This window comes from Lissotriton helveticus, chromosome 8 (assembly GCF_964261635.1).
Source record: "Lissotriton helveticus chromosome 8, aLisHel1.1, whole genome shotgun sequence".
Taxonomy (NCBI): Eukaryota; Metazoa; Chordata; class Amphibia; order Caudata; family Salamandridae; genus Lissotriton; species Lissotriton helveticus.
The window spans coordinates 1039624506-1039639038 of NC_136069.1; the positions used below are offsets into that span (position 1 = coordinate 1039624506).

General features: G+C 40.7%; 1 protein-coding gene across 7 annotated transcripts in view; it reads right to left on the minus strand.

The window, feature by feature from the left end:
• Positions 1–8826: 8826 nt before the first annotated feature.
• Positions 8827–14533, minus strand: part of SH3KBP1 (SH3 domain containing kinase binding protein 1) — a 1542178-nt gene continuing 1536471 nt past the window's right edge. For 5 of the 7 annotated variants that reach the window (XM_078657888.1, XM_078657889.1, XM_078657892.1 and 2 more), the window contains one exon: positions 8827–11628. In XM_078657888.1, coding sequence (XP_078514014.1) covers positions 11587–11628 — 42 coding nt within the window. In that variant the 3' untranslated portion in view covers positions 8827–11586. The remainder of the gene's footprint in view (positions 11629–14533) is intronic. The other 2 variants (XR_013599915.1, XR_013599916.1) reach the window with 1 other exon arrangement.

Sequence of the window (14533 nt, forward strand, 5' to 3'; positions counted from 1 at the left end):
AATACAGCTGACCTCCCTTTCACATTAGCTGCAAGCAGCAGGCATTGTGATGTCAGAACTGAATTGTATCAATTTATTACAATTGAAAGCTACATCACTTCTTTATTACTGGTGACTAGAGATGTCACAACTTAACTGTAATAAGGAAATTAGAGACATGTTTTAAACAGTGATTGCAGGCTCCCATGCATTATACTATAATTACAATAGGATGATGAATATTAATACAGGGCACATACTTTATATACTTTTACAAACAATACCATTTACAATGACATAGGTTCTGCCGCTTAAGAGCAATGGAGTGCATCTAATACGTTTGTCCTTCTGGTGTCACCGGTCTGCAGTGGTTAATTTATAAAATAAAAAGTGCTCAGGTTCTCCTCAGGAGGCAGCACTTATAGGAGAAATGTGCCGGTGCAAACTGCATCTTGACTAGAGCCCCAGCCCTTATTATTCTGGAGAGGACTTGGCCTAATGTCTAAAGCTGCCGATTTCGGAGCTAGGGACGTGGTTCAACGTCCTGTGATTCTGGGGAGAATCATGTGCCTTGAAAACAAGTGTGTCCTTAATTGGTGCTATAAGTGCAGGTGCTGAGGATTAGGTGCCCGTGCTGAGCACCGGCTCAAATTAACCACTGCCGGTCTGTGAATGAGGCTGAGAATCTGAGTTTGCTACGAGTATCGTAGTTCTGTTCTCCTTTTTTTCCTTTCTATGCGTTTCTTGCCAGGGAGATAAAACTGCTTATTTTTTGCCAGTAGTTGAAGATGGCAGGCACATGCTCTTTCTTTGGGTCCAGGACTTATTTTTCATCATCAGAATTTGTCTCAGAAAAGCAGCAAAGGAGGAATGAAGGAGGAAGGGAAAAATAGGAAAACAGTGACAAGAGAGAAAGTGGGGATGTAAAAGAACCTACAAGAGTGAAATAAAGAGACAGGAGTATAGGTGGAAGACCAAGACTTGATGTAGAATTGAAGCAATCTTGCTACTCGGCAACTGCAGCGTTCATCAATGTCGGCTGCAGTCTCTTAAGAAAGACTTCGTCCCCCTGCACTTAATTATTTGTGCATATATTTATTTATCTATGTATTATACATATTTTGAACTGAGCTGAGATTAGGAAAGACTGCTTTTCTATATGTTTTATGTAGTATGGACATAGTAGGGGCCAAGCTAAACAGCGGTAGGGTGTATAATTTGGTTAATTGGTTAGCCCAGTGTATTAGTGGCTGGCATGTTTTTGTCTGTCTGTGAAAAATCTGTAGAGGGTACTGGGTGCTTATAGGTGTCACTGAAGTATTTTTAGGTGGGGGTCTATTGATTGGCATAGACTACTATGCTTTTTGACCTTATGTTGGGGTTGTGTTCAAGGTTGAAGTAGATGCATGCACACAAACAGGTATCACAAATTTATTATACATAACTAGTATTTTTTATTTAAAATTTCCACCTTCACATGTAGAAATCCTCAAGGTTACATGTATTCACACACCAAATACAGACTTAAACTGGTGACCTTAGCAGATAATGGAGATACTATTCCCTTAAGGCCACTGATTATGCGGTTTAAAAAATTAAGAAAGATGGAGCCCTTTTTGTAACTGAAAGGACTGATAATAGGACTATGGACATCAAAATGTTTTGCTCTTACAGAACATCTGTGTAGGAGTGGATTTTATAATAGTGAATGAGCCCCAATGAAGTCTTAAAGTGATAACCGATTTGCTGAAACACTTGGCCAGAGATTTTCTATGAAGACAAAAATATTACATGTAACCTTCGAGACTTGTAATGCGCATAGATGGAGATTTTGAATCAAAAATATTTTGTATAGTAAATTTGTAATAGCTACTGGTGGGCAAACAACTAATTTGATATTGGGAACGTTTAGTGCTCGCACTTCGAGACCAGTTGGGTAACAGGTTCTCACAACTGATTAGCACCCATTCAAGATATTGCTTTCTTCTGACTTGCACTTGCTGTATTCCAGTGCTTGGGGGGTGCAGTACTATCTCTTTGCTTACTCTGTATTATTGATGAAGAGTATGGGGTAACCCCTTGCGGCACTATTGCTCTGCTGTTGCATCACTTTTTTTGACACAGTGGCCGTGTGAACAATGTGAAACGTTTAGACCCATTTACAACATGACGCATCTAAGGAGATGCGTCCCCTTTAAATCCATGCCCCACATTATACCTGCAACAGGTATAATGTATGCTGGTGGGCCTCCTACTAGGACGCCAACTTGTCAAAACCCTGCAACTGCTTGGAGCAGGCATAAGGAGAGACACAGTGTATTAAGAATAGGCATCTCCATGCATTGCTGGAGTTGAGTCACGCTTGCGATGAGACTCCAGCAATGCGTGAATATTGCTCAGACAGATGAGTCTGAATATCTGATGCATCTGTCAATTTTTCCGTCACGGTGCGCCGTATTGTAAATCCGGCGCATCCATGGTGGCGCAACGGTTTCGCACGCGGGCACAGGGTAACTGACAAATCTATGCTGATGCGATAGTTTCTTGTAAATAAGCCTCATAGTATACAAAACACACTACTTAGCTTGGCAAGTGAGATGGCTCCTGAAGAGGTGGCTAAGTGAGTTTCTGGTAGGACGGTATGATTCTTTCTTCTTCTGATCAATTTTGTCAGTGGCACTGCTATGTCAATTTGGCTATATTTCCATTATTATGTAAGGGTCATGATAAATGGCATATCATATATCTGACTGGTGAATATATACACACACACATGTATACACACACTCATGCACACACACTCTCTTTCTCTCTCTCCACTTTCAACAGAGACAGTTTCTCCATTAGAGCTTCTGGGCAGCACTCCTCTGAAATCCCTTCATGTTTATCTCAAAAGATATTAAATGGATTGATTTATTTAGAGATACAATGGTATCTCCACACAAATCAATGTATATAATTCTGGGCTGTCTGTACCATGCTGCCTGCCTCGGCTCGCTCTGAAGCAGGAGACAGAAGCCAGGCTGTAAATCAACTTTCTACAATGTGATGCACGACGCAGGGCTTAACTTTATAAGCCCTTGTTATTTAATTTTAATTAATTGTGGGTTTATATAGCGCTAGAATCAACTCCCGGAGGAGTATCTCCGCGCTTCGACCGCTGGGGAACCCGTCCTGGTTCACCCTGAGAGATGGTCCCTAATGGGTATCTCTAAGGTGCGACCAAGCATCCCCGGCGGTCTGGGGGGCCGTTGTGAAGATGAGGCAAGCTAATGCCCAGAGTTGCCGAGTGTGGTCCCTGACTGGAGTAGGCACCGAGGCGAGAATTATCGAGCCCGCTGACCCTGGTCCACGACCCTGCCGCGTCGGGAATCGAACCCTGGTCCCGGGCCGTCCTCTGCTTACGGGTCTGCCGCCTCTAACCAGTGAGCCACACCACTCCACTTATTATTCCACTTGTTATTATAGTCAGCATCACAGTTTCGGGCGTTGGAATCTGCATCCCTGTGTATTGTATTGTATGAAGGTTTTATACCGCGCATACTGTCACCCTACGGGTATCCTGGTGCTTTAGATTTTACAATATCAGACTCAGATGAAGAAGAATCATGGGCGCAGAGAAGCACTAACAAGGCGGCAGGAAAAGCCAAGTTTTCAGGCTACGCCTGAAACTCATAAGGGACTGACTCGGTCTGATGCTCAGGGAGAAGTTCATTCCACCGGCGCGCCGCAACCACCCAGAAGGCCCTGCCCCCCCAGCCTAGCCCACTTGACTCTTGGGACTTCCAGCAGACCTGCACCAGCCGATCGGAGTGGTCTCTGTGGCTGGTACCAGGAGAAACACCCCTGCAGCGGAGCTGGGCCTTGCTCATGTGTTGCTTTAAATACCATACACAGAGACTTGAATAGTACCCTCTCCTTGATCCGCAGCCAGTGCAGATCCCGTAGGGCTTGGTGTGATGAGGCACGGCAATTTCTTTTTAGTGCCAGCTTTCCCGCTGCCGATTGCACTCTCTGCAGCCTGTCAATGACAAACTGAGGCGCCCCCAGATATAACGAGTTGCAATAGTCAAGCCTGCTCTGGACAATGCTCCTCACCACCAGCGACCGTTTGTCGTCTGGCAGGATCGGGAGGAGCCGGCGCAGCATCCGTAGGAGACCGAAACACACGCCAGCTATCCTATTCGCCTGTGATTCCATTTGTAGATTTTTGTCAAGCAGGACCCCTAAATTTCTTAAAGTGTCAGACGGGGCACTGGCTCCTCCTCCGGGGTAAGTCTGAATTCCCTCGGTAGGTGCTTGGTTAATCCTGCTGGGGCACATTACAGGACCTCTGTTTTCTCCCCATTGAACTGTAGGGAGTTCTTCCTGAGCCACCTAGCTGTATGGCACATACATTCCTGGAATGTGTCCATTGTGACTGCGTGCTTCCCTTCCAGGGAGAACGCCAGCTGCGTGTCAGCTGCGTAGTTAACTACCTCCACCCCGAATGATTTGATGAGGGGGAGGAGCGGCTGTAGGCATACGTTAAATAGAATGGGGCTGATGGCCGACCCCTGAGGGACCCCATGATCTATTGCCATTTTATTAGCAGAGAAGGGTGCCAATGTGAACACCTGCTGTCGTCCTGAGAGGTAGGACCGCATCTATTGTAGTGCCATCCCGCACCCCCATACTCTTGAGCCTTCCCAGCAGAATAGAGTGGTTAACCATATCGAATGCGGCCGACATATCGAGAAGCACTAACACCGTGACATTCCCGCTGTCGGCCCGCATTCTCAGTTTGTCCAGCATCAGAGTCAGCGCGGACTCCGTCCCATGTGCTGGGCGGAAGCCAAACTGATCTCTGTCCAGCCTCTGGTTTTCCTCCAGGAAGCCGGAGAGTGACCTGCCCACTGTCCACTCCAGTATTTTAACCGGGTAGGGGAGCAGGGAGATGGGTCTATAACTCTCCGACTTCGCAGGGTCCAGAGAAGGTTTTTTTTAGCAGGGGTGTTACCACGGCCTGCTTCCAGCCATCCGGAACCACTACCTCCTCGAGGGATTGATTACAGATGTGTTGCAGCCATGGGAGGGTTAAAAGACCAAATGTTTTCCAGACTTGGGTCGTCCGGAGAACCCGAGGATACACTATCTGCCATGCTGTTAAATGTACAGTCATTTAGGCTAGGAAATCTATCCAAAGTGGCTGACTGGAGAGGAGTTGGTTCCGCCTTGTATTCCGCAGGAACAGGGTCACCGGGATCTTGGCCTTGAAACCTGTCAACAATCTTGACACTTTATCTGTGAGGCCAGATGTTCATCACTGACAGGCATAGATCCCACTCTTTCCCATTTGTCACATGGTAGGAGTGGATGCAAGCATGTGTGATTTGGAGCCTTCTCCTCTGTAATGTTAAATGTTATCATGCTAATCTTGCGTTATGTATATAGTGCTGAGACCCACGGTCAAAATAACCTTCCCCTCTGTGACACCCCAGGCCCTGGCAGCAGATCGCTGGCCCCTTTAGAAGTGGAGCTGCTGTATTTGTTGCCCAGCAAAATTGATCCAAAAGATGAGCATGGTTTTTGTTCCCTTACAAAGTGGATCCAGATATCCAAGTCAAGCGCTAAGGGAGAAGTATGTGCTTATACTAATGACAGTTACATGCGGTATGGTGTTAAAGTTAGCCCTAAGAGTAGCAATTATGTTCAAAGAAGGATGGGAAATGGGAATACTGCCAGTTAAAGAAATTCCTGGTATGGAAATATTCAGTTTCTCACTAAAAGGAAAAGGGGGGTGGCATTGTTACTGATGTTCAGCTATATAATCCCCTGGTACTTCACTAAATACTCTTTAACTTGATATCAAATTTAGCCTTAACCCATTCCGAGCTCTTAGCACTAGGATACTTTAACATCTTGGCTGACGATAATTTTCACACTCAAAATAACCACTTTTTTTCCTCTTGTGAGTTTTTAGGACTAGAACAACGGATTAAGAGTCCCACACATCAAGGAGGGATACAATTGATCTAGTACTAGTGCCACAAAATATGGTGGTAGTAGAGGACATGACTCCAGTTAGTAAGTCAGATCCCTACGTAATCACCTTTAAACTGTTCAGGCCCAGACTATTCGAAAACTACTTCAGGTACAAGGACGAGCTTGGGCGAAACTAAGGAATCTGGAAGGAAGAAGAATATTCAATTTTTTACACGGTTTTCAAGAAGAAGAGACAGTAGATACAAACTATTCCCCTTACAGGGTGCAATTACAGAGACTCTAGATGAACTTACCCTTATACAAATGCTAACACCAAAACAAAAACCCCAAGCTGCATGGTATACAGAAACCTTGAAAGAAAGAAAATCTGAGTGTAGAAATCTGGAAAAACAATGGTGTAAAGCATACACAGGCAAAGATAAGCTACTACTGAAAGAAGCGTTAAAAAAGTATAAAAATGAGATTAGATAGGCAAAAAAAGCTATTATACAATCACTATTTCTAATGCAGCTAAAGAGCAAAAAAAGTCTTTCATATAGTAAAAGATCAAGCTCACCCAGCCTGTATAAAAAGAACAGTAGCACCTTCGCAGTAACCATGTAATAGGCTGTCTGATTTCTTTCATAATCAAGTGGATTTAATTCTAAAATACCTAAATAGTAAGAATTTACATGGGCAAGGGAAAAAACCTTAAAGCTAAGGTGCCACCATTTAATTTCTCCTGCAGTTCCACAGCAGGAAAATATTTTTGGGAAGCTAGCCAAAATAGATTTGTTAAATGAGGAAGAATTCAGTATGTTAGCCATATCAATTTCATCTGACTCACTACTAGACCATATACTCCATAAGATCTGGAAAGAAAGAGCGAATGAACTATTCATAGACCTACAAAAAATCTGTAATCACTAGCCATGGGGTCGGTATCATCAGCCTGGAAGAAAGCATTAGTCCCACAATTACGGATGTCTGATTTACAGGATCCTAGTAACTTCTGGCCAATCTCTCAGCTCTCATATCCGGTCAAGATTGTAGAAACATTTGCCAGTAAAATGCTAGCAAACGTCTTAGAATCAAACAATATACTCAATCCAGAACAGAGGGGTTTTAGGCCAGCCCATGGCATGGAATCAGCCTTAATCATAGCACAGCCAAGTTGATGATGAGGGTTGACGCTGGCCAGACTGCAGTCCTGATTCTGCTAGACCTGTCAGCGGCGTTTAACAAGGTCAACCACCAGATCCTGCTCAACAGATTAAAGGAGAAAGGGGTAGAAGGCACTTTCTTAAAGTGGATTGAATCCTACCTATCAGGGAGATCTCAAGCAAGTGCTCTTCCCCTGTTTAGTTCAGAATTTAAAATAATCTCTGAGTAGGAAGGCGGCAAGAATAACAGGAAACAGATGGGAAGTAACTCTGCTCCACACTGAGCCTTATTTTGTTAAAAGTATACTCGCGCCCCCAGCTGACACTGATCAAATTATATGGGTTGACCTTCATAAACTATGCAGATGACACCCAACTAATAATATCTCTGGATAACGAGGAGTATAGTCAGTTGAATGAATTCCATGTTTACTAAACAGAGATGGCGAATTGGCTCAGCAATAATACATTGAAATTTCAGGTTACCAAAACGGATCTCCTGTGCTGTTCAGCCAACAAAGTACCATGTCCACTTTTAAATAACTTCTAGCCATAGACAAATGATTCAGACTTAATTACAGCTCAATACATGTGAAATCTAGGAGTCCAGATCAATATAAAACTCTCCACGAAAGTTCAGGTCAATAGGACAGTAGCCACCTGCCATGGACTCATGAGGAATTCTTCTAAAGTCAACAAGAAAGATGGTAGTACAGAGTACACTACTAAGCAGGATTGACTACTGTAATGCCCTTTTATTGGTAATTCCAGACTATCTGCTTAAAATCTTCATAGGATACATGTAATGGCGCGCAAAGCAGCACTTAATAAATCAAGATTTGATTCTGCAATAAATACCTTGAAAGAACTCCACTGGCTACGAATGAAAGAGCGGTGTTTTCAAAGCCATGTACATAGTCCACAAAACCCTAAATGTCTCAGGACCGTGACTCCTACAGGATAAATGTAACTTGGCTCTTTCCCAAATGAGACAGTCTGGAGTCCACCTACTTTAAAAGAATAATATTGGTCTTGCCCTTAAATTTTTTACTGTTGATCTCTGATAGCGCCAAGATGCCTGCCAGGTGAACATTGCACTTTACAAATGATTAATGAGAATAATGCCAAAAACTTGGATTAATGTATGAATGATGAATGCTAAAAACGTTAAAGGCTTAAAGACCTGTCTGCAAATATTTCTATATGAATGATTGCAGGCAGTAGCTGTGGGTGCTTCCCGAAGACTGGTTAAGGCATTTTGTTCCAAAGTTGATACCTCATGCAGTGCAAGGCACAGGGCAAGCACACACCTTAAAGGGCTTTAAGTAGTTGCACTGTACAATTTGCACATTACAGTAACTATTGAACATATTAATGTGGTAAGATATGTGGCAGTTTTTAATGTGTTTAATATTTCAAGACTATTCGTTCCCACTGCTTTATAAAGCATGGTTTCTTAATTAATTCAGTTGCTTTCAGATGCACCATTTTCTAATTTTTTTTTCCAGTTTTTTCTCGAGAGGAGCACTTCAGACTCCACATTTGTCCACTAAGCATGCTCACTTTGCTCACTACATAAAAGTCATACACAACTTTTACGCTCACCACTTTCAAATGTCACCAGCTGCCACTGTTGTTCAAGACATGTACATCTTCACAACGGTCTCATAGCAACCATTCTATGATGCCTAGAAATAAAGAACAGCTGCAAATGAAAACGAACAATAAAAAAATCTATTTCATTAACGTTTTGAAGCTTACAACATAGTGGAAAGTGACATTACATAAATACCATGAATAATACAAAATGCAAGTCAAAAATCAAAGTCACAACAGAAGGACCCTGATACAATCTTTTCATAATCCATGATTTTATCATTACTCATTTGTACACTATTTTGCATGTTTTAACTCAAAAGAAAAGAGTTCCAGGCAATGAGGAAAAAAGGAAAATGAATTGTGTTACTTCTTGATTTCTCAAGTGCCTCAAGCGGTCATAGAGAATGAATAGATGGGACATGCTGAAGCCGAGAGGCCTTTCCCTACCTTGCTTTGATGAGCCAAGTTGTGATCAATGTTTCACGTTGCTGCAGGAGTAGTTTTACAACACAAAAGTTGATTCTAGTGGGTCTTATGAAAAATGACTGCAGAAACTGTTGTGTGGGGGTATTATGTTATGTGGGAAATACTTCGTTTAGCGTAGGGGACAAATTTCAGAGATCAAAATGTTTTTTTTTTAATCTAGCAAGAGACAGTTGCACACACTGAAACACATTACTAATAGGTCTGTTTAAGAGTATGGAGATAAAAGGTGTGCACTTTAAAATAAAGTATTTCTAGTTCTGGGGTTAGCCCAGTCATTTTAATTTTATTAAAATGATATGTAAATATACTTACTTTGGGGGCTTTTAGCTGACCCTCTTACTCTCATGGTCTGTTATTATGTCATTCACATTTTTATTTTGCCCTCAGTAGCATATAGTGAGGGCTAGTGGGCAGCTCACTACATCCATTAGTTAACTTCACTGTCGTGATGGCATTGTGCCCTTTCAGAAGGAGTACATCAATACACAAAGTAGTTCCCTTAGGTGCCAGGGGCTAAAATGAAAACAATGTGCTTTAGGAGACCAAAACAATATTTTTGGTTTTTAGCCACTCATTTTTTTATTAGATTGAGGGTGGCTGGCAGCCTCCCCAACAATAATGTTTTGAAAAAACAATGGAAAAAAAGGCAAGGTTTGACAAAGCTGAAAGGATGGAAGCCAACAATAGATCTACTGGCTTCGCCATGACTTGTTCATTAATGGGACTAATAAAACAGGTGAAAATCTGTTACCAGCAGATCAAAATTATTTTTTCCATTTCCGTTGGCAGAAAAGGTTCGAAGATCACAAATACGCAAACCCAAACAGCAAATATATGAAAATCCAACACAACTAAAATGATGTGAAATAATAAAAACAAATAGTAACATGGTAGGGAAAGCGACAATCACCATGGGACAAAAGTCTGAGATATTCCACCCACTAACAAAAATGCAATCCAATTTCCAAATGTAAGTATTCATAAATAATGGTAGGCTTCCAACTTGACCTGCTCAAATGTGGCTTTATCGTTATCATGCAACAAGCCTTTGCAAAAGGACAGAAAGAGTGAAAGAGTCACTGAGAATATGACACTATGAGTGAGTGAGAGAAAGAGCACATGTGTGCTTGAGTGTATGTTTGTGTGTACATAAACAGGCAATACTTCCAGAGGCTCCCTGATGCCCCAATGCAATGAGTGCACCTTATCTTCTCGGAAGACCCTTTCGCACCCTTCTCCCTCACCTAATTGTGTTCCTCAGCAGGATACAGTGGATGGCAGCCTGTTAAGAATTCAGCAACAAATGAGCAATGTTACTACCTATAAAACCTTGGTGTTTCCTACTTCTCATCAGAAAAAGAGTTGTAATGTTTCTTGAATGGCCATTACTGTATGGCAACTCCGAGCAATTAACAGTTATTGGTAAAGAGCTGCCTTTCCCGGAAACCAATTTCCTTGGTGTACTTTTGCCAAAAGGCAGTTGGGGAGGCCATTTAAGGGGCTCACAGTAATACTTCAACCTCTTTTTTTCTAGGACCAGCAGCAATGACAGAACATAGTTGAAAGATCACAAGCTACAAAATTGCTTACCATGTGCTAAGTTTTTTTTGGGGGGGGGGGGTATTCTGCAAATAAAGCCAGAAGTCAAGGTATTATCTTTTAAATGTATGATACAATATGCTGATTAAAAACAGCTGGGAAAGTTCTTAAACTAAAACTGTAAGATTTTGATTTGTTTAAGTCCTAACTCATTAGGGACAGGCTGAAGGCACACAATTCATGACACACCAAATTATCTTTTATGACACGCTGAGAAGAAAATCTTGGAGGTTCTCAAGTGGTCGTTTGAGGATTAAAATTGCATATCTAATAGAATCCAAAACAGGGTAACATAAAATCAAGCTGAATGACAGGAGGCAAAAAAATCTGTAACATTCATTCCTGGCTATATGTGGTCCGAACAGTTTAAAGAGTCCATGATACATAATGACAGAAGAGACAGTTGTAAAATCAAAAAGTTTGTAAACAAATCATCTGACATAGCCTGTCATTGAAAAATATCATCAAAACAGTACCACTTCGGACTCAACTGCCTGAGGTTTCATCATTGACTGTCTTAAAGTACAAAAGCCTATGTAACACGCGTACGATCGACTCCGTCTTAATCATATGCCTCAAGGGCCAGCGCATCCTAGGGAATATATATCACCTTCTCCCATCCCCCACCCAACCCCTTTATAATTTCTGTTGTGCTATCACACAATTTGTGCTGTCGCTCAAACTAAGCGATGCAGAGGCAAATCTGACACAATTTGGCACACAGTTATTTTGGCTGTGGTGGTTATCGAAGTCTTGGAGCTGAGACGAACAACGTGTCCTTCCGTCTATTAATTTTTCATTTTGTTTGGAGAGTCTTCTTTATTTCATTGACTTCCATCTGCCAGGCAAGAAAAAAACAATTTTTTTGTAAGCATATAAATGATGTCACTAGTTATTAGCATTTTTAATATAAGGAAACAAAATGTCAGCCTGACATATGATAAAGACGTTTTCATGCAGACTAAATCCTAAGGATCAATGCACCCCCCTCCCCCCCACACCACCATGATGTCCAAAAGCACCAACAGAATCATTAGTTCAGTAACAAAAAAAGTGTTTAGCACTCTTTTGAACAAGCTAGAAGCATTTTATATAAAACTTCAGCAGAGGAAATATCCTAATATTTCACCCGATGGTTGGATGTCCGAATATAATTAGCAAAAATATCACCAGACAAAAACATTATGTTCAAAATGCTGCTTATAAAGTATCATCTTATTGGATGATGATTTTTTATTTTTAGCTGCAATATGGCAATAATTTGTGTAAACTATATTTAGGACAACACCATATTTCTGTCCAACGATATTTTGATTATAATATTCTGGTGCCATACCATCCTGACTTCACTTTAGGAATAGAACAAACATTGTTTGTTACATAGTTGACCCAACATGTTATCTATATTTGTGTTCCTCTTAGCTTATTATGAGTAGGGGATGAACACACCTGCCATCAGAGAGACACATGCTAAAACCTCAAAGTAACGGAGATAAAATGAATAGAAACAATATATAAAAGAGTGAAGATAACCAAGAAACTAGAACATATAAATGGCTCTTCACTGCATAGTCACTCACTCTATAGTAACCATTTGGGCAATGCTCAGCGCCAGGACACCCTAGAGTAACAGCCGTGCTTTAGAAATCATATTAACATAACATAAATGTCACCCTTTCTCAACATTATTATGCATAGCTTTCTGGTTTGTCATTTTGATATTAGCCTTGGGATCAACTCCCTATCCCCAGTCTAGGAATTGAAAAAAATAGAATAAAAGAATAAAACATCCAATAATCCAACATATTTCAGAGATCAGCACACTACTTTTTTTCTACCAGATGAACATCAAACATAAATTATCCAGTCCTGGACTTTGCTTTTACACATCACTGTTCACAAACACATTAGGTAATTGAAGTGAATGGAGACTATGACTCCCACAATACACTGATTTTGTATGTAAAAATCCAGGACAAAGCACACTGTGTGACAGTATATGAAGCGTATCAGTTTAAAAGTAACTTATTTTCATATCTCGGATATCAAATTAAATGTATCTTGGCTTTTGACAACATGGACATTTCCAAGAAAAATCAAAAAATTCATTTAAGATCTTTTAACTATGCAAAATATATATTTGGTGTTTAAGATATTTCAATTTTGTTCCTCTGCTTTCACGTGTTAAGTTTTTCACATTCATTATCTCAGCATTCCCATGTTATATGCAGCCGTTTGTGTTAAATGGAGGCAATTGTTTTTATTGAATCAATCACTTTAACAGCAGGAGGAGGTCTCTGAATTAAAAACACGTTCCCATCTGCTAGTCAGGCATAGATAGGGATCACAAAACTATGGCAAAGAGGCTCTCTGTACACTTACTTTGTTTCCACCAGCCAAATAAAAAAATTGCATGTAAGATTTGTAAATTCCATGGCTGAGCCATGAAGCTATCTTACCTCTCTTTTTTAAACAATTCTACAGACCAATTAGACTAGGAATTTCTTATTCTATATAGTTGGAAAATGTTGCTAAGAAGATTAAAAAGTGCCTCTCCGTCAGCACCGACAGCATTGCAAGCCTATAATTGACAGCTAACATTACATGAGTGGAGTCCATCATTCCTTCAATCTTTCTAAGATTCTGTGAGATTTCTATCTGCATAGAAGATCAAGAAATGACAGAAATTCGACAGGTATTTTCTATAATGCCTAGTTTGTGTAGGAAATTTCATAAATTTTGAAATTTTGCAGGAAATGTCTTTGTTTTCATTTTTTTATTAAGTCGAGTCATTACATATAAATACATTTGACTACTTGATTATACAAAAAAAAAAGGAAGGCAAGCTAGTAGAGATTTATCGAAAATACAATACAAAAATACACTTATCTAAAGCAGGAGGAAATAAGGAAATACTTCCATCAATTAATTACATACTGATTTATATAAATATGAAAATCGAGAAATACAGCAGCAAAGGCAGTATAATACCACTGCTAGTAAGTTGTATCAGGCATTTGTTTCCAGATCTCAATTTTGTTTTGTGAAGAGCCAAATCTGGCGCATATAGACTTTCAAATAATTTTACCCATTGTAGCTTGCTGAACCACAAACCAAATGATGGTACAGCCTTAGTTTTCCTGTTTGGGAATATTAACGACTTTGGAACCAACAAGGCGATAAATGGGAACTGTTGCTGCCTTACAGATATATCCAAACTCTGTGGTACTAATCCGAATAGGGCTCTGCATCAACTTGGACCTTGGTTAATCTATAGCGGATGGCTTACAAACACGAAAATCTGCTCCCAGAAATGAGATTGCTCATGATACAGTCCCAATCCCTTGGTACAGGAATAGTTTGGGATCCCTCAATCTGCAGATATCTTTTAAAGGACTGTGAGTGATCAGAGGAGCAACTGCTGTAGCAAGGCTGATGAGGCATGTGCAACGCACCACTGCCTTTTGACTAGGTTTACAGTATCGCAATATCATTTACATTCTTACATACATATGTGAAGGAGTGAGTGGAGACATTGGAAATTCCATATCCGAATAGCATTACCTATCTCACAGGAAATCAATGTTGCAAGAATTTTCACTGAGTCTCCTAAGTCAGATGAGGACTAATGCCATGTTCGCGCTATATGAAACTTTATAAATAAATGCCTAGCTTTACTGTCCTTTTCTGTGGTCAATAGAGCTACATCAGTGGTAGACAATCAACGTGACTAACGCCTTATT